This window comes from Rhinolophus ferrumequinum, chromosome 18 (assembly GCF_004115265.2).
Source record: "Rhinolophus ferrumequinum isolate MPI-CBG mRhiFer1 chromosome 18, mRhiFer1_v1.p, whole genome shotgun sequence".
NCBI lineage: Eukaryota > Metazoa > Chordata > Mammalia > Chiroptera > Rhinolophidae > Rhinolophus > Rhinolophus ferrumequinum.
Genome location: NC_046301.1, coordinates 46300647 through 46325197, shown reverse-complemented (window position 1 = coordinate 46325197; position 24551 = coordinate 46300647). Strand labels below are relative to the sequence as shown.

Sequence of the window (24551 nt, the reverse complement as noted above, 5' to 3'; positions counted from 1 at the left end):
AGAAGAGTTTATCAAGTGGGTTCATTTTTTAGGCACATCAAGATTAATATGATCGGGGTGGCCGGTTAGCTCAGATGGTCAGAGCGTGCTATTAGTAACACCAAGGTTGCCAGTTCGATCCCCACATGGGCCACTGTGAGATGCGCCTTCCTTAAAAAATAATAATAATAATAAATAAAAAGAAGAAACACTAGTGTAAAAAAAAGATTAATATGATCATGTAAAGATGTTTATTGAGGCAATTAAATTTGTATGACATAAGCAAGGTCAAAGGTAAAGCCCTTTAGTTCCTAGTGTCAAAGCCAAGAATTATGAATTAATTGGCTATATTAGGCAGTGATTTGAAGTGGAACTTCTTAATCAGTGATTAGTTAAAACAACCATTGCCTGTAAAACTTATTTTTAACAGCTCAGGGTATGTCACCTGGTACTCTTTCTCTAACAGAACTGTATCTTTAAATATAGCTAATGCCAGATGGTCTCCTCAATAAAAAAGAGCAGGAGGCAACATATTAATAGTACTCAACAAGCAAGTCTGCAGCCACTCAACCAATGAAATTAGTCTTCAGTTGCTAAGCCATTCTGTCACCATAGCAACACCTACTTCAGAAAGAATACTGGATTTTCAAGTGAAATGAGCCATCCATTCTAAAACTCCAGTGTCCTCCAAGCTATGATGATCAGATACTTTAGCTCAAGTAACTGCCTAGATATTTTCACTCACCTCAAATCAGCTCTACCTATGAAAAGCCATTTCCCCTCCGTATTAAGTTACTTATTTACACTCAGTTCCTAACTTTCTTGATTTCCTAGATAAGTATACTGCATTTAAAGGTGTGTATATATGTGTATGTGCATGCGCTTGCAGGTTAATAGTCCTAAATATAATGACAGGTGTTAATATCTTAGAAAAATTTTACTGGTACATACTCTTATCAGTCTGCTATTAATATTATATCTGACTAAAGAAATTAAGCAAGGAAATAAATAATGTGGAAAAGACCAAAATTATATTCTTATTGTTACCAGCCTCTAAGTTACCTAATATGAATGTTCAAAATAACAATTAAATCTCATTTTTGATACAGCTCCATTTTTAAGTTGAAATAATTTGCCCCAAGGGAGAGGATCTTGTTTTACCTGATGAAAATGTAGAGAATCTGAGATAACGTTTGGAAATATATTGTAAAATCAAGATATGATGGTACGGTAGAAAAGAGGCTTACTTTGGAAGCCAAGAGAGAGGATGGCAGCTGCTCCTATTCAAATTACATGGTAAGAAGGAAAATTTCTTGGGAAAAAAAAGGAAAAAAGCAAGAAGAGAGGAGCTAATCTCAGAAGAAAAAGGATGAAGCAAATAGATGTCGTCTAATGTACTGATTTTGTGTATTTATTGAACAATGTGGCCACATATACACAAATATTCTAATCTTGGTTTTGCCACTCACAAGCCTGTGATGTTAAACAAATCACTTATCTCTCTGTGCCTTAGTTTCCTATTTTGTTGAACGAAGATAATAATAGTACCAACCCTATAGGGGTTGAGGATTAGATGAATTAAGCCGTTAAACAACGTGTGGCAGATACTAAGCATTATATAAGTACGAGCAAAAAGAAAAAGTAAATTCCTATTCTTTTCACTGTACTTCAATATTTTTGTTTAGCCTTTCTATGTCATCTTTAAACTTCATGTTCTACCTTATTTATACTTCTGTAATGTTTTTTGTTTTCAACTTTGCTTCATTTTCTTCTTTTAAGTATTATGTTTCAGTTTCTGTCTTTTTAACCATCTTTTTAACCATCTTTATTATCTTAACTTCTTACTTGATATTTCCAACATTTGACGGTTCGCTTTCTAAGAGCTCCCTCAAAGCAGGCTGTAGCAGTTACAACGGAGAGACCTCAGGCCACAAACCACGGTGAGTCTGACATAGCAGTTCCTCCATAACTTCATAGGTGGCTCATGCCAGTTGAAGATGACTACAGAAACTGATTCAGGGAACCAAACACTTCACTGTGTAAAGAACATATTTGATTATCTGAAAAGAATATTTTCATGAAAACTCTGCTATGTTTGAAATTTTAACACATACACTTTTTTTTCCTTTGAAAGGAGGGGAAAAAGAGGGAAAAGTAAATGGAACATCTTTGGGTACCTCCTTTTTTTGTGAAGAGGGGAAAAAAAAATATTTTGTGAGGAGGAAAAAAAGTAGCAATGGTCTTAGAATAACTGACTGGATAAAAGTCAATCCAGTTGTTTATTCACTTAAAACAAGGAAGGATTTTTCTTCATATTAGAATTAGCCCAGTCCTCTGTCCTATACATGCGAGATTGGATTGTCACAAACCTTTCAGTTCTACTTCTGAAGTGCTTTGGGCATCTACAGGCCTTGCATGTGCCCAGTTGGCATTCCCGGAGGTTTAAAAAAAATTTTCCAAGAGTCCTGTACAATTTTCTATATGTGAAATAACACGTAATACCTTTAAACTACCATGTTTCCCCGAAAATAAGACCTAGCCGGACCATCAGCTCTAATGCATCTTTTGGAGCAAAAATTAATATGAGACCCAGTATTTTATATTATATTATATTATATTATATTATATTATATTATATTATATTATATTATATTATATTATATTTTATATTATAGACCCTGCCTTATATCATATTATATAAGACCCAGTCTTATATGATAGTAAAATAGGACCAGGTCTTATATTACTTTTTGCTCCAAAAGACACATTAGAGCTGATGGTCTGGCTGGGTCTTATTTTCAGGGAAACACGGTATATAGAGCACACAGCATTTATGATTTAAAGTTTTATCCTGAGCTGCCTATTTAGCTTCTAAGTTAACTAAACAGAAAGCAAGAAACAAGAGGAATCTTGGTCCACACTCTTGTTTTTATTCTAATCCAAGTAAGAGAACTTGGAAAACAACCCTAAAAAGTCACTTTTTATTAGTCTGGCAAAGAAATGGCTGCTAATAAAACCGCCCAATCAAATCATTACCAGTATTACTCACTGACCCTTCACACACAGAGAACTCTCTGCTCCGTCCCTTCCTTCTGATTTTGCACTTATTTAGGCTCTGGACACCTACTCTCATTAACACCCAAAGATTATGACTATGCACAGATCAAATGGAGAATTAAAGCAATTGTCTGAATAATTCAGACCAAATACTTCCATCTGAAATAACATGATAATCAAAGGAAAGTTATTTTACCCAGAATTAACTACAAAATTATCTCATGTTTTCATTGCAGTTTTTTTTCCTTTTTCATTGTATTATTAGCCATCTCCTGCTCATAAGAACACACACTCTCGCTCAAACATTGACCTGAAGATTTTGGCTTTATTTTTATTTTTATTTATTTTTTTGCTTGCCCATATCCTGACTATAAATTACCAACAGAATTTAGTATCTAATCGTCTTGGTAGAGTTTCTCCAAATGGAAAAAAAAAAAATTGCACCCACATATATTTTATATGTATTCTTAAATCCTTACAATGATACATACCATTGTTTTCTACACAATAATTTAAGGGGGTGCTTTATTCTAGTTACAGTTCCTATAAATATTTATTCTTTTTAACATAGGCTATTTATTAGATATGCAATATAACATCAATAATCTCTATACCACTGTAATGTGTTATACAAAACATTCACAAATATGGAGATAAAGTTCTTTTAAGAAACTATGTACTGATTGTCAGTTTGGAAAAGTTCTCAACAAGTATGTAATCCTCCTTCGCACTAACAATTTTTTTCACATTAAAATTTAATGTAAACACATGAAGAGGTCAACACAAGTACTGTTTTTTTTTAAAGCAAACCTTACCCAATTTCAGTTATTTATATTCTGTACTCCTAGCCTCCAACAACACATGATTCATTCTGCATGGTTCACACAATCGTCAAGTGTGAACAAACCACAACACCCTCCCGAAGGCCCTCTCCCAGTGTTTATGTTCTCCTAGGGCCAGGATTTGAATTTGGACTATACAACTCGGGGATCTAAGACTTTACTGTAAATGGTCAGCGAAGTGGGAGACGTCTGGCTTCCATTTCCAAAACATTGCCCTTATGTATTCTAGAAAGTACTGTGGTGTAGTGCACATCTGATCTTTGTTAACAAGTTCTCGTAACTGTGTTATAACTTACATGTAACTGTCCTTCCTTGGACAGCCTCTGGTTTTGCCAGCGCTTATTTTGAAGCAAGATGAAGCACTTCATCCTACCTTCCAAAGTAATCTACTCCACAAAGCAGCACGGAGCATAGTAGATTCTGCCGACACCCAACACTTCTGTCATCCCCAAAGTTTCTCTTAAGCCACCAGCCATTAAGTCTTTCTCTTCTTCTCTGACTTTCCACACAGTCTCTGAAAATGTTCCCCTCCTTCTTATTCAATTTAGGCCATTCCTCAGGCCAGGTCTCAAAGGAGTTCATCAGAGCAGTCTTCCAACAAAAGCTTGTTTCTTCCTAGAGAGTGGTTTCTACTGCCAAGAAAAATAACTTTCTGTATATACTTGTAGTATGCTAAAGTGATTTATTTTAATCCTTTCCTCACTTCTTGCCACTCAACACACTCTCCCGCTACCCCAGGCCCGATCCATCCACCTCCGGCAAGCCCAGCCCCATTTATAACAACATATGGTCTAGAAACTGCTCTCAAGAATTGAGAACACAATGATAAGTTACATTCCTGTAAACTCCCTCACAGACTTCAGGCCATGTAAATGGGTCATGAGCCTCAACAGCCACATAAGAAACAATTGTGTACTTCCCCATCTGCATACATTGCTATGGGAAATAGACTAAAAAGATTGCCTAACTATATATCAGGAAATGGGCCTCCTCGGTTACACAACCTTCGAGAGGGTCTTTAATCTCTCTCTGCAGCTCAATTTAATCATCTCGTTTTTAAAGGACAGTGTTCCTTCCAACTAGGAAAGCAAATCTATAATTCGAATGCTTTACATTCTACGTAACACTAATGAAGGTTGGGTTTGACATTAGGAGTGATTCAAGCTAAATTCCCCCTAATCAAAAACCTATATTGGAAAAATTAGTTAAATACTAAATATTTCCGCTTTTAGGTGAATTTCTCTCCCAAAAGCATCTGAAAAACTACATGATCATTATTCAAGTGTGAGACAAATGCAGCTGGAGGAACGTTCTGAAATGGCTGCCAATACATGGAGAAAAGCTGCGGGCTGAATTCTCCTTCAATGACTCAAACTACATTGTTTTGTGGTTGTTGTTCTAATTTTTGTTGTTATTGTGCTATTAAACATAGTTTTTGAAATGCGTCCTCAAAACAGAACACTTATTGAGCTCTATTTAACTGCTGAAAATTGGCCTAACAAAATCAAAACTACTTAATTTCTTTTTAGTCCATGACTTCGCTGGAGTGTTCGAAAATAGCTAACTGGGATGAGTGGGGAAGTATTGGTAATCAATTGTTGCTTATTACAATATAATACATATTATATGCATAATATAATTACAGTTATACAATATATAACATAACCATATGATATATGTATGTTTAACAATTATTTGATATATAATAATTTTACTTATAATTTTACTTATAATTATTTGATATATAATATAATCATGTCCTATAATATGCGTAGTTTATATATAAAGAGAATGTTAGCATAATCTCCATCCCAAATAGTTTTGCCTTCCTGATGAGGGAAGTCAACTCCAAGGAACAACACTCTTAAAAACTATATTCTCTCTAACAAAGTGCATATTTCATATGTTAATGGAATGTAACATATTAATGGAATGTAATCTGTCACAACACTTACTGAATATTTATATGTTTCCACTATTGGGGACAGTGAAGAAAGTACGAATGATCTCCTAGTGGCATAGAATTAAGTCCTCTCTTCTAACTTCCAGACATGATTCAACCTTGAAGTCCTGCTCCAACCCCCTCCTCCTTCTGAAAGCCCTCCCTTGATGGTCTCGCTCTCAACTCTCTGTAGAACTTGAGTCAATACCTTCGTACCAAGTACTTGGGAAAATACTGTTGTTTGTTGCTCTTTCTTAAGTATCTCTTAAATTTGCAGAATGTCACTCATATAGCAGGCACTAGTTATTATTCTAAATAAGTACATTAGAGCTACAAATAAAATAATACATACTGTAATGAAAGATACTTCATTTACTGCCCTCTACTACTCAGAATTTGATTTCCAAACGTGAACTGGTTTAAAATCATTTCTATCTGGTATTTCCAAATGCCTACTGAATGAAATATCTTTAGTTTTCTTGGTAATTTATTCAATTAGAGTGATTTATTCCTGCAAGTTGTTAGCAGGGCCTTTTTGATAATAAAGTGTTCTTATTACCTTGGCCTGGGAACTGAGAACTTCATGGAAAATGTGGTATGGTCTACAAATGAGAGCCTTCTTGGCCTCAGAGTCCACGAACACATGACCTTTATTCTATGAATTGTGGAAAAAAAGCCAGCCTGTCTCACCCATCTGTACATTCATTTAAGAAACACATTCTCATTCATTCCCTCTCCCTGTACACAAAGGTCACAGAATTACAGCAACCAACGGTTCAGCTTCAATGTTAAAATAACAACAGCAACAACAATAAGAGTTTTAAAACTATTCAAGAAAAATATTTGATGTTCCTCACAGTTACAAGTAATTTTTAAGATATAGTTTGCACAAATTAAAATGGAGTCAAAAAAGAAGGGGAAATGTCTATTAGAACGGTTATAAGAAGCCCCCAACTCCCACCTACCCAGCAATCTGAATCAACTAGAAAAAAAGTACACAGAAATCTAGAAATAATGGAAAAGAGGTCTCAAAAATATTGAAAATAATTATCACGTAGTTCATGGTTTTTACTGCTAGTGCAAGGCTGAGTTGTCCTCAACATACAGCCTACCAATTTTGTCACATGAGTCAAATTAATATACTCTTTTAATAAAGTTTCTCCAGTTCAGTCCACAGAGACCATGGGGGAGCAAATTAGGAACTGAAATGGGTTTGAGAGGTACAGTAAAACTGTGTGTAACTCACACATATGAAAACATGAAACTCTATTAATCCCAGATGCTACATTGGACAGTGGGTCACTGGAACCAACCAAAGACCCAGGAAAGTATTTTGGTGAGACTCTTCCAAGCAACACTCAGCCCAGTATTGTTCTAATTTGAAGGTTAATTTAAGGAAAGCTTATAGAATCCTTCCCATTCGTTAACACGTAGGAGGTATTTTTATCAGGTATTTTGCACATGTTCAACACCTCCAAAATCTCCTGCAGCTCATGCATTTGGAAGCAAAAATTCTTTCAGAGGAGGCACGCTCCCTACTTTCAAGACTGAGCTCTGAGCCGTTGCATGTAGAAACTAATGTCCAATGCAAGCTTTTTGATGCCCTGGAGGGTGACTTATGTGAATAGAAAAGATTGGAAATTAATTTGGTTTTTAAAAATCAATTCAATTTATTAGATTTACAAATTATAAATTCCAAATCCTAGTTCTTCTATAAGCATTTTAGTTCAGTTCACAAATCATATTGATCTATTTACAAATCTAGCAGATTTTATAATCACCTTAAAGAGAGATTTGGTTACTTAAGTTATCTTTAAAATTTAAAACTGTAAATATAAATTTAATATATTCAATTCCCTTTTTAAGTACCTTGTTTGACTGACTGATCAACTTCTTAAAGAATATAATAAATCTAAGAAATACATTAAATGTACGTGATTCTCAAGTTCTTTTAAATGCTCTAATACCATTTGCAGACTTGTTAAAATTTCAACTTAAAAATCATAATCGAAATAATTACTCAGTGGCACATTTTTCTACTGTAGTTACAAAGTTAATCTGTAGACACTGGAGTCTACCAAATTCAATTAAACATTTTAAGTTTTGTAAGTACATAAAATCCCAACTGAATGGATATTGCTTCTAAATCTTTTTGGGATTGAAGATTCTTACCTAAAAAAGAAAGTTATGTCAAGTGACACAATTTTGGGGTTACCTTCTCAAAAGAGTGGTGGGTTGAGGAGGTTACCACCCCAACTAACTGATTGATATTCTAGACAAATGTAACATCTGAAGCTGCAGAGAGCCAGGCCAATTTTTCTCACTCCCTCGACTGCTGCGTTGAGCTTTTTTATATAATTTCTATTTCATGGACTCTAAAACTTAAAGAGGAGAGTGGTGATGACTTAGCACATGTCCCTAGGTTTATGTCCTATTATTAGTATCTAATTTCCAAGACCAATCGGAGTCAGTAATTCCCTCCCTGGTGACTATACCACTAATTTGAGGTTGCACTTCCTTGGCTCTTAAAATAATTATTTTCCATCCTGTTCCAAAGATTTTTTTCCTTCTTTTCATTACCCAGTTTGATAGGGTAATTCTTACATATATGGAAATGGCAGTATTCCATTGAATGCTCAATGTCACTCCTGACTTTGCCTGATCCTTAGTCACAACTTCCAGGGTCATTCTCCTGATAACTAAAGGCCTTTTTCTATTAGTACTTTGGTTCTGATACAAGAAAGCAGACTACATGATGAGGCTTGGCATATAACAAGGGCCTGCACCTAACTAAGAAGCAGATCGAGAGGCACTGCAAAGCCTGGCCTCTATGTAGAAAGGACCAGGATATAGGGCAGAATGTTAACATCAGATCCAGTTTGTGATCAAATACACGTCAGGTACTGCGGCAATGCCCTAATGAAACTGGTGGAGATGGCTCCCTCTCGTCAAGCTCACAGAGAAGGCAGAATTGTACACGGACATAACTATTGGCCCTGCAGTGGAATGTGGGTGTACTTACACGCCCACAGTAAACAGTTTAGCAAAGTGTGTATAACTATGTTTAATATGTATGCTATTCATTCTGAAGTGTTCATTCATTCATCACTTTGAGCAATGCATTGAGAACCTACTATGGACCCAACATACACCAAAGAGTCCACACTGAAATATGCAGTCGCTGTCCTGGTTCCAGGAGATGACAGAGAAGTTAGGAAATCTCCCTTTACAAAATGGGAGGACACATCACTTTAAAATGTGGCCACTGTGAAAATTAAGCACTGACATTATAAAAATGTGCCCTAAATTTAACAGGAATTATGATTGTCATTAGATGTTTGGAATTGTTCACTTATTATTTTAGTCACATCTTAATAACATTCACGTTCAAGTAACTTTATAAAATGTAATATGTATATGGTTATAAGTCACCATGGCCTTCTAATTGTTTAAGTATGTTTGACAAATAAATTAAGAAATTAGCAAGATGTGTGGTCCTCTAGAGAGAAGGAAAACTTCAGCACAAGCAATGCTTTAAACTATTAACTTGTAACTGAATTTACAATTACATTTTGAAGCCTCATTTTACAACTCTGATTTTTGTCAGAAATGAAATGGAGAGTGCTAAGGACATCAAAGCCAGGAAGTTAGGCTCTTTTGCATAGCTGGTAAGAGGCTGTCTACATTTGATAAACAAAGGCAGTACAGACTTAACCAAAATGTGCGTTTTAAGACTCAGCTTGTTCTTCCCACACCTCCATAAAACCTCTTTAAAAATACCAACTATGCTTTAATAAGAAAAGAAAATGTTTAAAACGTCTTTAAAATAACCCTCTTATAAATAAACTCCTCAAGTTACCAGTCTTTTTTATAGTATAACTATTCTTAATATATTCATTAAGATTTTCCTAATGCATAAATAAGAGCAATTTATGTGCATTTTATAGGGAATTAAGATCATTGTGATAAAATCTTTGGAAAAAAAACAAGAAAATTTACATATCTAAATTTTCTTTTAAACACTTCTTTTCAACAATAGGCAGACTCTTCCTGCATCTTAAGTGCCCAAAATGATCAATATTATCCAATTCTCGCCTGTGCTAGGTATGGAAAAGGTTAATTTAGGACCAAACTGGAGATTGTTCATAAAGAAATGGAGAACTATGGAATAAATGGTTGACAGTAAATGAACCTATACACATCCCTGTGAGTTTATGACCCAGCATTATCAGGCAAAAGTCTCCCAATTGATGTTCACTTTTTTATTTTAACATCCACAGAAGAGAAGAAATGCCAAAGAGGGACGAGGACGAGAAAATATGGGGCCACATTAATCCATTAGGTCCTCCAAACCTAGCTCAGAGCGTATACCTTAGGATCTTTACATGAAAGTAAAAGCAAATTTGGCCAAATATTTAAAACCCTGGTAGAATACCTGAATAGAGAGGGTAGCAATAGCCCAAGAAAACTTCCTGAAAGAAAAATCTTTTTGAGAAATGATTTTTTAAAAAGAATAAGCCACTTAGACAAAAGAGAAAACTCTCCAATTCCTGATAATAACTATGGAAAGAAGTAAAAAACAAAAGAATTGAAAGCTATTTTATAGATGTAAGTGAAATCTATAAATATTTACACCAACTTGAAATTTAAAATAATTTAAAATGACTGCTCCACTCATGATTATCTTGCCATCACCAAGGCTTAGACAAAACCTATATGTCTATATAGTATTTTAGTCTATTTATCTATATAGTATATTCACTGCACAGCTACATAATATTCACATAAGCATGATGTGTCTACATTTTGTATCGCTTTAGCATTTTCCAAAAACTAAATTTGCCTCTTGAGAAATACATTTAACAAGCATATTTCTCACAGTGTAAGCATTATAAAGGTCCTTTTGATTTTGTAGAGTTAGTAGTTTCCAAAAGTGCTTTAACTTAATTCCCATAATGCTGATTATGTGGAGAATCTGGCTTCACCTTTACTGAGTTCCCACAATGAATAAGACCAGTTTCCTCCAATAAACTTAAAAAATCTGTACGGAACACTGCCACGACTTGAAACAAATGAAACTATTTCAATAGGACTGTTGCACTTTAAAATCAGATGTCCAACACCACACCTAAAACACAAAAAAAGACAACAATCACATTTTATTGTGCAAATGTCTAACATTCCCAGTAGTTTCCCCTACAGATATTGTCTTTATATTTGCTACATCAAAAATAGTATAAGGAACCCTTCAACCCTTGCATCTACACATACACGCAGCACACATTTTGCAGAATCAAGTGATGTACCCACTGGTTATATAGTACGCAAATTAAGCTCAACATGTGTGAGAGAGTGAATCCAAGGCAAGAAATGAAATAACACATTTCAAGATATGCAAAGGCTCTGCCTAAAGGGGCGAGTGGCAGACAAAGTAAAATAGAAACACATAGTGGATATTCATTAAATATACTGTAAATGAAATTGAAAGGTTTAGCTATACTGACAAAAGGCTACATTTTCTTTTCATATTGGAAAGTTGATTTTAGCTTGGAATGTTACACAGCAATTTTTTGTAATGGTCATGAGAAAAAGTTGCAAAAATTGCCTGTTGGCTATAAAAAGGAAAAGATTTCCAGGCCATTGGTCAGGGAGGTGACAGTCCAACCTTTATATTGAAGTTTTACTATCCTGAACTCATGAGCACAGCTTATGATTTGTGCAAGTTGTTGAACCAAGATCTAGAAAAAAAATATTTCTTGTGGAAAAAAAACATTACGCAATGGCAGTGAATAGCCCGCTGCAGAGTAAGGAAAGATTTTCTGGTTTGAAATACTTTAGCGTATGTGGGAAGAGTAATTGGGTAGGTCCAGTCAGACAGCCTTACTTTGGGATCTGAACATATGAGTAGCTGCCTGGATGTGCAAATAGATGAGATAATTGTTTTTCCCAATTACTTTAACACGCATACCCACAGGATAACCAGGGATTTTTTAGCAGCCTGGTAAAGACTATATTTAGTATAATTCTAAAAATAAATGGTCTGCATCCATTTTTTAAATAACCAGCTTTTGTTTGAAATCAAATGTCTTAAAAATAAGGGGTATTATTATTATTATAACAACAGAACGAGCTCAAACTGGTCCTATCCTGTTTAAGAAAATAATGAGGTGCTGCTCAAAGACAACAGACCAAAACCGTAAATCATGCAGGGGAAGCCTGGGCAGAAGAGCAACTTCCAGCTGCACTAGGAACCAAAGTCTCACCCCTACACAAACACACACACACACAGGGAACCAAAGGACAGGGACACGACCGGAACCTGAACACAGGAACCCTTTCAGAAGCGAACAGTCCATTGTCTAGAAGATCCAGTGCTGATGCCACTTACCATAAATGGCCAGGTACCAAGGTCATCCAATTCAAACTTGCCCCAACAGCGCTTCAGCATACCTGTTCCCCCTAACCGCTTAAAAATCCTTAATCTAGTCCAGAAATCAAGATGAATTTGAGGCACTGCTAAGTCTCCCACCTTCTTGGTTGGTGCCTTCTAGGTCAATAAAGTTTTCCTTACTCCAAACTCTGACGTTTTGAGTTTTGGCCTTTCAAAGCATCAGGCATACGAACCAGAGTTTGGTAACATTATTATTATAGAACTATCATTCTCAGAAGTGATTTTACAGCAAACACATTTCTAAAAAAAACAAAATGTTTACTGGCAGTAGAAAGTTGTTCCAGGATTTATTATCATAATTAGCTCATTTCTTTTTAAGACTCAACCCTGTAATATTTACATAAGCCACTTTATTCTTCAAAGATTATGCACTGGGGACAGTTGAAGATGTAGGTAAATCATTTAAAAACAATAAAAGTTACTGGTAACACAAACAGGCTCTTCTCTGAGGCTGCATTTTATTAGTTAGAGCTGGCTACTGGAGTGCTTACAAAACACCATATCCTGAATTTTAAAAGAAAGAGAAACATTCACAGAGCAAAAGGCTGGCAGCAATTCCAGTAATTAATGAAATGGGAAGGAAAGAGCAATCTTAAAACATGCTTCAAATTTGAGCTCGCTTTGACCCATCAACTACCTTTCAGAAAAACCTCCTCTTATAATGGCACTTTCAAGTGCTTGACTTGAATACTGTTTCACAAGGGAAGGGAAAATTAAAACCTAGAGATGCAAGACCTCAATGTTCAAAACAGCACACAGCTCTTAGTATGCAACACTAAGGGCTCATGCAGGTTTTTAACAGGTCAAAAATTTGGCTAAGTAAACTCTTACTGATTACCTTTAGAACTTTTATTTCACACTTAGAACGCAGTTTAACTTTCTAAAATGTCTCAAGAGGAAAGAGGCAAAGTGAAACGAGCCTCATACTAGTGCAGTTCTCACAGTCAGCACACACAGCAAGTGCATCACAGAATCTCGAAAAGACATGTGGTCAGTGGGTCTCTCCATTATGCGAAATGGATGCATCACATTAATATAAGTACATATGAAAAAAAGCACCCTTTCTATCCATTCTTGTTGTCATGCTTCTAGCATGCATAAAGTCAACGGTGGTCTTCAAAGTGGCTTTGTTTTATGACACACACTTTTGCCAGTTTGAGAAATTTCATTTATTCCACAAACATTCACTGAATGGCCACTATGTCCTAAGCACAGTACTACAGACATTTGGAATAAAGAAATGAACACAACACAGTCGTTGACCACAAGAAGCTCACCATCTACAGTGGGAACACTTAGACCAACAATAGAAAATGCCATAATAGAGGTCAGAATTCTTGTTGACACATGTTGAATTAAGAACTTTATATTTACTACCTCGTTTAATCACCACATTATTGTCATTTCGTAAATGACGAATTTGGGATTTAGAAGTTAAGTGACTTGCCCAACAGCACATAGTTAAAAATAGGAAGAGACAGGATTTGAACTCAGGTCCCCTGACATCAAAGCATATACTGTAAACTGTTATGTCCAAAGACCTATGGAAACACAAAGAAAGGATCCCAGTGTGGGTAAGAAAATTAGGGAGGATGACAAAGGAGGTTTCAAAGATCATTCATTCACATTGAGCCAATAAAAGAATAAATTAGCCAGTATCTGAGCAGTTTCATGATCCATTGTTTAGGAAAATAAGTTAGTTTGCCAAAGTAAATGTTGGAATTGCCCTAGATTTATTTAGTAACCTGAAGAAACAACCAAAAGACATTCTCAAATAATGATGAACACTTTCAATGTTCCCATTGAATAAAGCAAAATAAGATGTCAAACAGAAGGAAACCAGGGATGGCCCACATTTTAAAAATCAATAGAGGGTAAACCTTTGTGAACAAGGAAACAGTGATGAGAGGGGAAAAGTCCTTCAGGGCTATCAGAGGGGCTTGTGCAAAACCATCTGCGGTACATTTACACAATGGAGTATTCCTCGGCCATAAAAAAGAATGAAGTCTTACCATTTGCAAAGACATGGACGGACCTAGAGAATATTATGTAAGTGAAATAAGTCAGACGGAGAAAGACAAATACCATATGATCTCACTTATATGTGGAATCTAAAGAACAGAATAAATAGGCAAATTAAACAGAAATAGACTCAGAAATATAGAGAAAAAACTGATGGCTACTAGATGGGAGGCGGGTGGGGATCGGGGAGAAGGTGAGGGGATTAGAAAGCACAAATTAGTCGTCACAATATTGCCCCGGGGTATGAAAGTCAGTTTGGGGAATATAATCAGTAGTGTTGTAAAGATTTTGTAGGGTGTCCGATGGGCACTTGTTTTATCAGGGAGACCACTTCATGGACGGTGTAGATGCCTGACCACTGCAGTGTACACCTGAAGCTGAAGCTGAATGATAGGAAATGTCAACTATAATTAAATTTATATATATATAGTGTCACAGGGGTAGTAGAATGTTGGGGGTTTATCACTTTGTGAGGGGTGTAGATGTCTAACTATCACATTGTTTTGTACACCTAAAACTAAAAAAGCAAATCATAACAGGTAAGCGCTCGGCAGGTCTCATGTGATGACGCAGCCAAGGAAGCCTTCTCCAAATGAATGTAGGCCAATGGAGCACATTTTCCAAACCGACTAAAAGTGGAGAAAATTAATAAATTAGCCCATCTTCATAACTACATACAAGCAACTTTATTAAATTATTTTCTATAAACTATACTACTTTGGCCTCACAGCCACCCTTTGAGGTACAAGTTTTTAAAGTATTCCTATTTTATAAACAAGAAAAAGAGGTACCATGTTTCCCCCAAAATAAGACCTAGCCGGACCACCCTCTAAGGCGTCTTTTGGAACAAAAATTAATGTAAGACCCGGTCTTATTTTACTATAATATAAGACTGGATCTATAATAAATATAATATAATATAATATAATATAATATAATATAATATAATATAATATAATATAATATAATATAATATAATATTGGGTCTTATATTAATTTTTCCCCCAAAAGACGCATTAGAGCTGATGGTCTGGCTAGGTCTTATTTTTGGGGAAATACGGTAAACAGAAGTTAAGAACATGAAACTGCTTAATAATAAAAGAATTGGATTGCATTTGTTACTTTAATCTCTCCAATCAAAATTATCTGACCTATGCCTGTTGCCTCAGAATCATGTTCTCAATTCAGTAAGCATATCTTAAGAGCTTCCTCTACATAAATCACTAGGCTAGCAGTTTTTACGGGCAAAAATGGAAAACACATGCGTGCCACCCCTGAGGAACTCCCTGTATGAGTCTCTCTGCTAAAGAATTACCAAATTAATCCTTTGTAATATGATAATGAAAGATAATGGTCTAATGCCGTGTTTCTCAAACTAGTGTAACAGTAGTTCCAAGATAAGCTTCTTGAAAAAAAAGTTTCCATGATGAAAGAAGGTAGGCAAATACCATATAGTACACATCTAACTTGGAGACCTGAAATATATATTGGCATCTAAGTCTTGCAGTATACAAAGCTGTTTATCTTTGTTTATCTAACTTATCTAACCAAGCTGAACTCATGTTCCATTGACTACACTCAGGAAAAAGCTGGGTTATGTGTCACCCCTTACAGGGACTATTTTTGCATTTGTCAAAAATATCTTTCCCAAAAGAAGTGACTATAAAGGTGGGGATTTGATCCCTATGCTGTGCCAAAACGGAAGATGCTACCAGATGATTCCTTTGCCCTTCTTTCAAATCCCTTCCATAGAAAGATGCCTATTTTGTTTTAGCATAGGATATAATGTTAGGGCCCAGCCCAATTTCCTCTCTTCCATTAGCCAGTCATCTGTCAATCAAGTACATTATTGCTGGCAAGAGCTGCACTGACTCATTCGGGTCTAAAAATACTCTTAAAAAAAAATTAAAAAATAAAATAATAAAATAAAAATACTCTTAAAAAATAAAATAAATAAAAATAATTCTTGAGCATATAAGGTACATCTAGATCCTTCTCCAGAATCTAACATCTATAACCACCTATTATAAGGTGTTACTCAGTTATAATCATTTCCCACTAATACATACTAATCTGGTATGAAAAGAGGCCATACAAAATAAGCAAAATCCCCATTTCTTTTTTTGTTTATTACATAGAAATTTTGCCAGCATTAAATGTTCCATCACAATATTTGGCAAATACATACTGGCACTCATACACTTTAAATTTTAACAGATTTTGGGAGGAATAGGTCCAAAATAACATTCCAGTCTTTGAGAGAGAAAACGCTATGCTCCAAAGAATGTTTCTAAGATAGCATTTTAGTTATAAATCAGATTTGCTCCCCAAGAGAAATCTTGAACTACATGTAAAAGAATTAGTGTTTTAAACAAACTAATCTTAACTCATGTCTAACTCTAGGAAGAGTGGTCTGGGGATACGGATTCCATTGCTTTGACATAAATGAAAAAGGTTTTTTGTGTTTTTTTAATGAGTACTGCAATGATGGAGATGTATGACTAAGAGAGCATATGTTTGGATTTAAGCACATGAGTCCCTATGTGTAGACATATTTTTTAAATATAAACAAACAAAGAAAACTGGGGAACATGATCAGGCCTGGCAGGTTTCCTATCTACTAATGGGAACTCCCCTGGGCACCTAAAATCAGCCAAGAGGCCAGTCCAAGCACAGACTCAATGTTAGCCCAGGCTTCATCCAAGCCCCACATCCGGGGTCCAGATTCATGATATGGGAAGAGATGAGATGGGTGTCATACTACTCACAGTTCTGAAAATGGCTGATATCCACAACCCTCCTCCAAAAGATTTTTGCAGGCCTCCGAAGTGACACAAAATGATAACTGAGACCCAGCATTCAGCTGGTCAGGAACCAAGCTGAGTCCCATGGTGCCATGACTGAATGAGAAGGGATACGCCTCACTGATCAATTCAAAAATGAGATTTCCTTTCCCTTTTGATGAATTCAAATGTAGAATATCTGAGAGAATGAACGTTTTCAGGAGATAAGTTCAAGTTCAGCCCACAACCTGGTACCAAACAAGGATGATAATTACTTCTTTCTGCTCAGGAAGAGAGCTGGCGGTGTCAGCAAAAACCTTCTGTCCGTAATTTTCTGCTCTAACCAAGTAAACCTCTCACTCTCTTGTTCTACGACAGGGAAAGGCTTTGTGTGTATACTCGTATGTGGGGGGGGTTTTTTTGTTTGTTTGGGGAGTCTATCTATAATGGTAACTAAATCCTTACACATTAGCTATATTTTTTTAATCAAAAAAAGAATTTAGATAAAGTAAACTAACAAACTTGATACCTCTATCTTGCTAGAAGATAAAATGAATATGGACAACATCATCAAGGTTTTAGTCAAGCAAAGGAATTTTGTTACGCCAAATATCATTTCCTACTAGCTTAATCAGAAATGTTATTTCAAAGAAAAAACAGGACTTAAAATGTGAAAATAGCTATAAGACAGGTGCCCTCTTTCAAAAGCAGGGGCTCTGTTAAAACATACATCTTATATGAGCTACACTGGAAGTCGTAAATTTCAATATTGGGTATTCTGTAAATATATTCCCTGCCTTCTTGTCATCCATTTTTCAATAACCAAATCCCCCCTGATCTAATGTCTCTGGACTCCTTTCTCCAATCCTCTCACAACATTCTTGCAGCCCTAAGTACTTTTTACACTATCCTTCAAATTCCCGATTCCCATCTCCCCAAAGAAGAAGGACTATCTTGCGTATCACTGCACAGCCTATAGAACCTGACCCACCTAGAATGTGCAGGTACGCAAAAACACTGAAAGCATCTATTTCTACTTCAGAATAACTACGGATATTCCTTTTTCATTTCTTAAAATATTTCCATCTAAAAGGAATTTGAAAGTCATTTAAGAATGGTGAACTCTTTCCTTTACCCAAAACTTCCTTAAAAAGTTAATTCATACAAGTACTACCAAATTTATATACTGGTCAGACCTCTCCACTTACTACTGTTAAAAACAATAGAACAGGCCCAAAATGAAATCACTTTCGCTAAGCCGCACATCACTAACCCGAGACTTAATTATGGTTTTGGCTCTTCCAGAAATGGAATCTTAAACCAGTCAATCAGGAATCGCCTGACCAGCACTAGTTAGGTAATATGCCTGTTAGTCCCTTGATATCCCCTAAAGGAAAGCAACCTTACAATAACCAACCCACTTTTTTGCCTAACGTAATTTCCTTGTTCTTGTTCCCTTCTGCCTATAAAAATCTCTCATTTTGTACAGCTCCTCAGAGCTCCTTTCTGTCTATCTGATTGGATGCTGCCTGATTCATGAATCAGTGAACAAAGCCAATAAGATCTTTGAAATTAACTCAAGTTGAATTTTGTTCTTTAACACTAGTTCCCTGAAGATTTCTAACTTACTTACCTCCTCTTAAAAGGTGGTAGAGGGAGAAATCACCCTTGTGGTTATTTCGTGTTCATAATACTTTATTTCTACATTGAAAAATACAATGGATAGACATTTTGTATTCTATTATTAAGCAATACCATTAACTTAAAGTTCATTTCATTTAACAAGAAATTATAAAGCACATAATGTACAAAGCATTTTTGAGTTTGCCTTCATAAAATAAATTACATATGTGTTTTTTGTGTTTATGAGGAATAGAACATTCTATTTTAAAACATTGTGTTATTCAGCAAATGACTAACTTATTTTCTCTTTTCATAATGTGTACTGAACGCCTGCTGTGTACAGAATCTGGACTAGGTGCTAGAGGCAGCCTCTACCTCGTGGAGCTTACAAACTGAAAGACAGATTGGGAAATCTTGACGGACTATATATACATTCCAGATTTTCAAGCAAAAGAATTATTGTTTTCATTTTCAAAAGCATATCCCATTCTCACAATGATACCACTTTAGAATTTTACTTCTACACTTGAAACAAGACAACGAAAGTTAACATTAGCTTTCATGTAATCTCCTTGAAAAATTAGCCCCGATTACCTTAACAGTACTTCTACTACTAGAAGACCAGGTCTGAAGAGTTATAGCATTTCCAAAGAGCAGAAACATAATGAAAAAAAAGCCCCGAACACAGTTTTTTTTTTAAGACCTCTTTAAAATGAATCACATTTAACATAAATGAAAATGTGCCTTAACATACTCAGGAGAAAGAAGCATAAGATGGCACAACAGTTGAAATAAAAACCTAGTCACAAACCACTCATCTCAAGTGGCCAAAGCAGAACCTTAAAAAGGTTCTGTCCAGTTTCAACATCCCAGTGCCTCTCAGATGCCACTTGCCCCCCTTGGAAGAGGACCTGTATGTCTGCACACACCACCACCCAAAATTGTCAATATGCTTAAAGCTCACTGAGCTCCCACCATGCTCGTGTACCTAGTAATACACATGTGCAGGTAGAGACGGTTATGCAGAGACAGCAGGATCCAATAAGCTGGTCCTCTGGAAATTAGGACACAAATCATAAATGACTCTTCCTCTTTCCTCTAAGTCCTTGCCTTCTGCATCTTAGCTTTCAACTCTCATCTGTAAAGAAAGTCAACCTTCTTCCTGAGGATTCCGTTATTTCCTCTGGTCTTTGATACAGCAGCGACAGTGACCGCTGGGGTGGCGGGCCGCAGATTTGCTTGCTGCGTGCTCCTACCTCCACCCCTCCAGCCGCTCTGGCCTAAGCTCACCAAAAGGTGGCCTGAGGGGTGGGGGAGGGCAGGAGGACAGCAGAGATTGGGACCCGGCAAACCACAGCGCTCTAGGTCAGGTTCATCCCCATCTCCATCCCTCCCTGCACGTCCCATCTTCTACCCGAGATGCCCTTTTCCCCATGGCACCCCTGGGCCCACCTTTCCCCCATTCTCCCACAGCCACCAGTCCAACCCTTTGCGGCTCTCTGGGACGTCCCCAGGGGTGGCAGCACCCTTACCAGGCTCATGGACACCGGGGTTGTCCGACAGCTCGATGACCAGGAGCTCCCGGCCCTCGAAGCTGCGCCCCACCGTGTAAATCCTGCTGATGGCGGTGCACTGCAGCCACACGGACACCAGCGCCTCGCGCAGCTCCGGGTAGCGGTGGTACTCGAAGGAGATGCCGTCTTCTTGCTGCAGCCGCCGGCGCCGCCTCATGCCCGCCGCGGACGCCCCGGGATCCTGGGCTTCGGCGCCCAGCAGCCACCCGCAGGCGGCCAGCGCCCCGCATAGCGCCAGCAGCGCCCAGCCTCCCCGCCCGGCCATCACAACTGCTGCTGTCGCCGCCTGTGCCTTTCTGCGCTGGCGGCCTCTTTTGTCTGCCCGGCCCGGGGACTGAGCAGGACCGCGCTGCGGGAGAGCGGCAAGTTCCGCACCAGCCTCCTCACGCCTCCCCTTCCCGGGTGGAATGAGTGTCAGCCCGAGCGCTGGGGCCACCCAGAGGAGAGGGGCGAAGCCTGCTGGGCGGGCTGCACTACCGGCCGCCGAGCCCAGGGGAGCTGCAGGAGAAACCACTGCGAGGAGGGGCCTCGGCGCCGAGAGCCGTGTCCATGGTAATCTGCGAGGGCTGCTGGCGTTATCTGTTGGCTCAGAACCACGTCAAAAGCCAAATGCCTCTGGGGATGACACAGGTGAAATGACAGCAGAGGTGTGGGTGTGGGGACGTTGTTGTCATTGAGAGACTCATGACACTGCCTATGGAAAAAATGCTCTTGGGTTGTGAGTGAATCTATTCCAAGCCTACCCAGGTTTCCATCCTGATTCACGACCAATTAGAGAATGTTCCAGAAAAAAGAAACAAAAAGGAAATATTGTCAGCCACTTGCCTTCTCCCCATAACGTATCTTTAATGCCGGTATTGATAGTCCACACACAAACCCAAAGGATGGGTTTTCATTTATTGTAAGGTCTAGCTGGAAAACAGAACACTTCAAGTTAGAAGGGTAAGAGAATAAAAAATGCATTCTATAAATTTGCAGATACTGTCTTTAATTCTATGTATACACATTCCTGATTCTTCCAGAAAAAAAATGAAAAGATATAACAGTGTCATCGGGCAATGCCTGTACCAATACCTCTCTGTAATATCCTTGGAGAAAACAAAGTACAACTCTGGGGGGCGCACCACACAAAGGATTTAGTTTGGTGTTAAGATTAAATCTTTCAGGAGCAGTTAACCTGGGTTGGCTGAGGGTCTCTTACCAGGTTGTAACCAAGATGTTGGCCAGGACTGCAATCCTCTGAAGGCTTGACTGGAGCTGGAGAACTTTCTTCTAAGAAAAAAATAAAAGGATTAAATCCTGTTACAGTAAAAACTAGGATCATGCGGGATATCGCCATTTCCCTCTCAAAGTTACTATAAAAACAGAAAATCATTTACAGTCTGAAATATCCAGCCTTTAGATAGGGTTGATATTCCTGGAGCAACTCGGTGGCAGATGTTATTCTGAAGAGGGTGCCATTTGGATTCAAGAACAGCACAAATCTAAATAAATAAATAATCCACTGGGTATTCCCACCAAGCAGAAAAACTGAACACCTTGCAAGGTAGTTTTTCACATTTTTTTCCTGAACTTGCTCTTTCTCCACCTAACAATGCATTGCACTGAATAAAAAAACCTTCTCCTGGAAAAGGATCCAGAAAGTTAAATGACTTTATTGGATGAAAAGGAAAAAAAAAAGTGCTGCTGGAGAAGCTGCTTCTCAACCCCTCCAACTGTCTACATTTCTCACAGCCACACGGATCTCCTTTTGGGGGTATTTTGGGGAAAGCTGCCAGTATAAAGGTATGCCACTCAGGAATCCTGCCATGTTCCCTGTCAATGTAGGCAGAGCTAAGAACTATATTTTCCACTATGACCACCCTCTGTTTGATTACATGGTCCAGAAGCTTGAAACCAGAGTTATAATTATGATTCTAAAATCAAGCCCAAAAGAGCAACTTGGAAACCTAGAAAAAGAGAACAGAGTAGCTAAAAACCAATAACGTCAGAAGTGGAAGGTTAAGATTTTCATGTTAGCAGTTCAAGGTAACCACACTCATTTGTGGCTAGGTGGGGCATATCAACTAGTAACTACACACGTAAACAACATATTATTCATTGAAGTCCTGTGTTGCCCTTTAGCTGTCTCTTTAAATAGAGTGTTTTCTATTTTCTCTCAAATCTCAATTTTATGGGGTTGTTTTTTTACTTTTTCTTTTCAATGGGTGGGATCCTTACCAGCTATATGGTCTCATTTGAAGGGGATCTCTTTGCATCTTAGAAGTTTGCTTCTCTTATCTATAAAATGAAAGGTTGGGATTGGATCATTCATTTAAGTGTGGCAGAATCATCTAGAGAGTTGTACAATGTGCAAATTCCCAAGCCCCCAGCAATGCAGTACGTCTGAGATGGGTTCCAGGTATTGAAAGGTTCCAGGTGTTAACAAGAATATCAGGTGTTTCTGACTTTGATGTTTGACTGACAAAAATACTTCGGGAAATACCTACTGTCCTATATGTTTTCTAAAGTCTCTTTCAGATGTAAAATTCTATGAATTCTGGAAGTTTTCTCTTTGAAAAAAAAAACCATACTGCTCATTTGGTAGACAACAAAGCTCCTCACTTATTATTGGGCATACCACATACACCAAAGAATCAGTTCGAAGGAATGAAAACTTGGTCTTTGAATTTCTGGGCTATTTTAAGTATAGGTCAGCTTCGCTGGAGCATATATTACTTCTTTGTGACTTCATAGGCAATTATATAAAAAGTTATATGCCGATCATGATTGCTAGATAGGAAATCTTGCATGTCAATTCTCTAATGCACTTAACTTTGTATATTTATAGTTAAATCTAGTAGGCAACCCACATTTTCAACTATGCATGTGCAAGACAGAAAGAGACCATTTTTTCATATCACTTCTGGACATCTGTATGGGCTTATTAAGTTCCCCAAACCTTTACTTCCTTCATTACCTTTACTATTTTCAAATCCAGAAACAATCTCTTCCTACATCTCAAATCTTTTATTTCCTCCTTCCAAAGCCCTGTCTAAAACTCATTCTGCTCCACAAAACCTCTGTAAACACATAGCTCTATATCTATCCATTAGTGTGCTGGGAAAGGTTTAACACTCAGCTCTCTGGGGAGGCGCTTTGCCATGTGAGAGGGGCTGTTAGAGCGTGCTGATTTCCGTGGTGTGAATACCCTTCCCATGGCTGGTTTTAAATTAACAATGTGACATCACTGAACATGGCATGGCGTTGGGAAGACAGATGCAGTAGCATACTTCATATGGTGTGGTGGTACGTACAAATTCTTTATACTCCTCCCTTTCAAGAAGGGTGCTTAGTTCCCTTCCACTTGAGTGTAGGCAAGACTTAGCAACTCACTTCTAATGAACGTAATATAGCAGAAGTGATAGGATGTTATCTACAAAAATTAGGTTATTAAAAGACTACAGCTTTCACCTCTCTCTCTCTCTCTCTCTGTCTCTCTCTCTCTCCCTTCCTCCCTCCCTCCTTTCCTCTCCTTCTCTTATCACTTGTCCTGGGGAGGAAGTTGGCTGCCTTATTGTAGGGCTCACATAGCAGGACCTGAGGGAGACCTCTATCGCACAGCCTGAAAGGACTGACATCTTCAGTCCAACAACTTTGGAATTTGTCAACAGCCGTGTGAGCAGGCTCAGAAGCAAATCCTTCACCTCAGCCAAACCCTGAGAGGGCTGCATCTCTGACAGCTTGACTACAACTTCATTAGAGACCCTGAGCCAGAACCACGCAGCTAAGCAGCAACCATATTCCCAACCTACAGAAACTTTTCTGACAATAAATATTTGCTGTCTTAAGCTGCTGTGGTTGGAGTAATTTGTTATGCAGCGCTAGATAACTAATACGTGTAGCACCTCCCGCATACAGATACAACAGACACAAATAACCTTAGGAACACAGAGGATAATAAAATGTGGCAACATAAGTAAGAAGTGATGACTTGTGTTTTATTGACTGTTTTCTTCATATAATGTATTTAATTGCAAGTTTATGTAATTTGTTTTTTTTTGTAAATAATGGCTGTGTTTAACAAGCGACTCATAAAATTCCTCCGATTTTAATAATTGGCTCTTGTAGTTTGGTATGAGCCGGCTCCAGCAATTTGCTATGTCCAAGTCTAGGGTCCATTTCTCACTCAGCATTACTCCCTCCCTTTCTGGCTTGCCCCCCCCCCCCCCGAAGTTACCACCAGGGGCAATACTGTATTGTCATTCACTTCTCATGAACCTCCTACGTCAGAATCCC

The 24551-nt window shown here is 37.7% G+C and overlaps 1 protein-coding gene across 1 annotated transcript in view; it reads right to left on the bottom strand.

The window, feature by feature from the left end:
* Window positions 1-20846, bottom strand: part of CPE (carboxypeptidase E) — a 94143-nt gene extending 73297 nt beyond the window's left edge. Inside the window, exon 1 of the mRNA XM_033135094.1 lies at window positions 20232-20846. Within this exon, the coding sequence (XP_032990985.1) occupies window positions 20232-20538 (307 nt within the window). The 5' untranslated portion in view covers window positions 20539-20846. The remainder of the gene's footprint in view (window positions 1-20231) is intronic.
* Between the last annotated feature and the right edge of the window lie 3705 nt (window positions 20847-24551).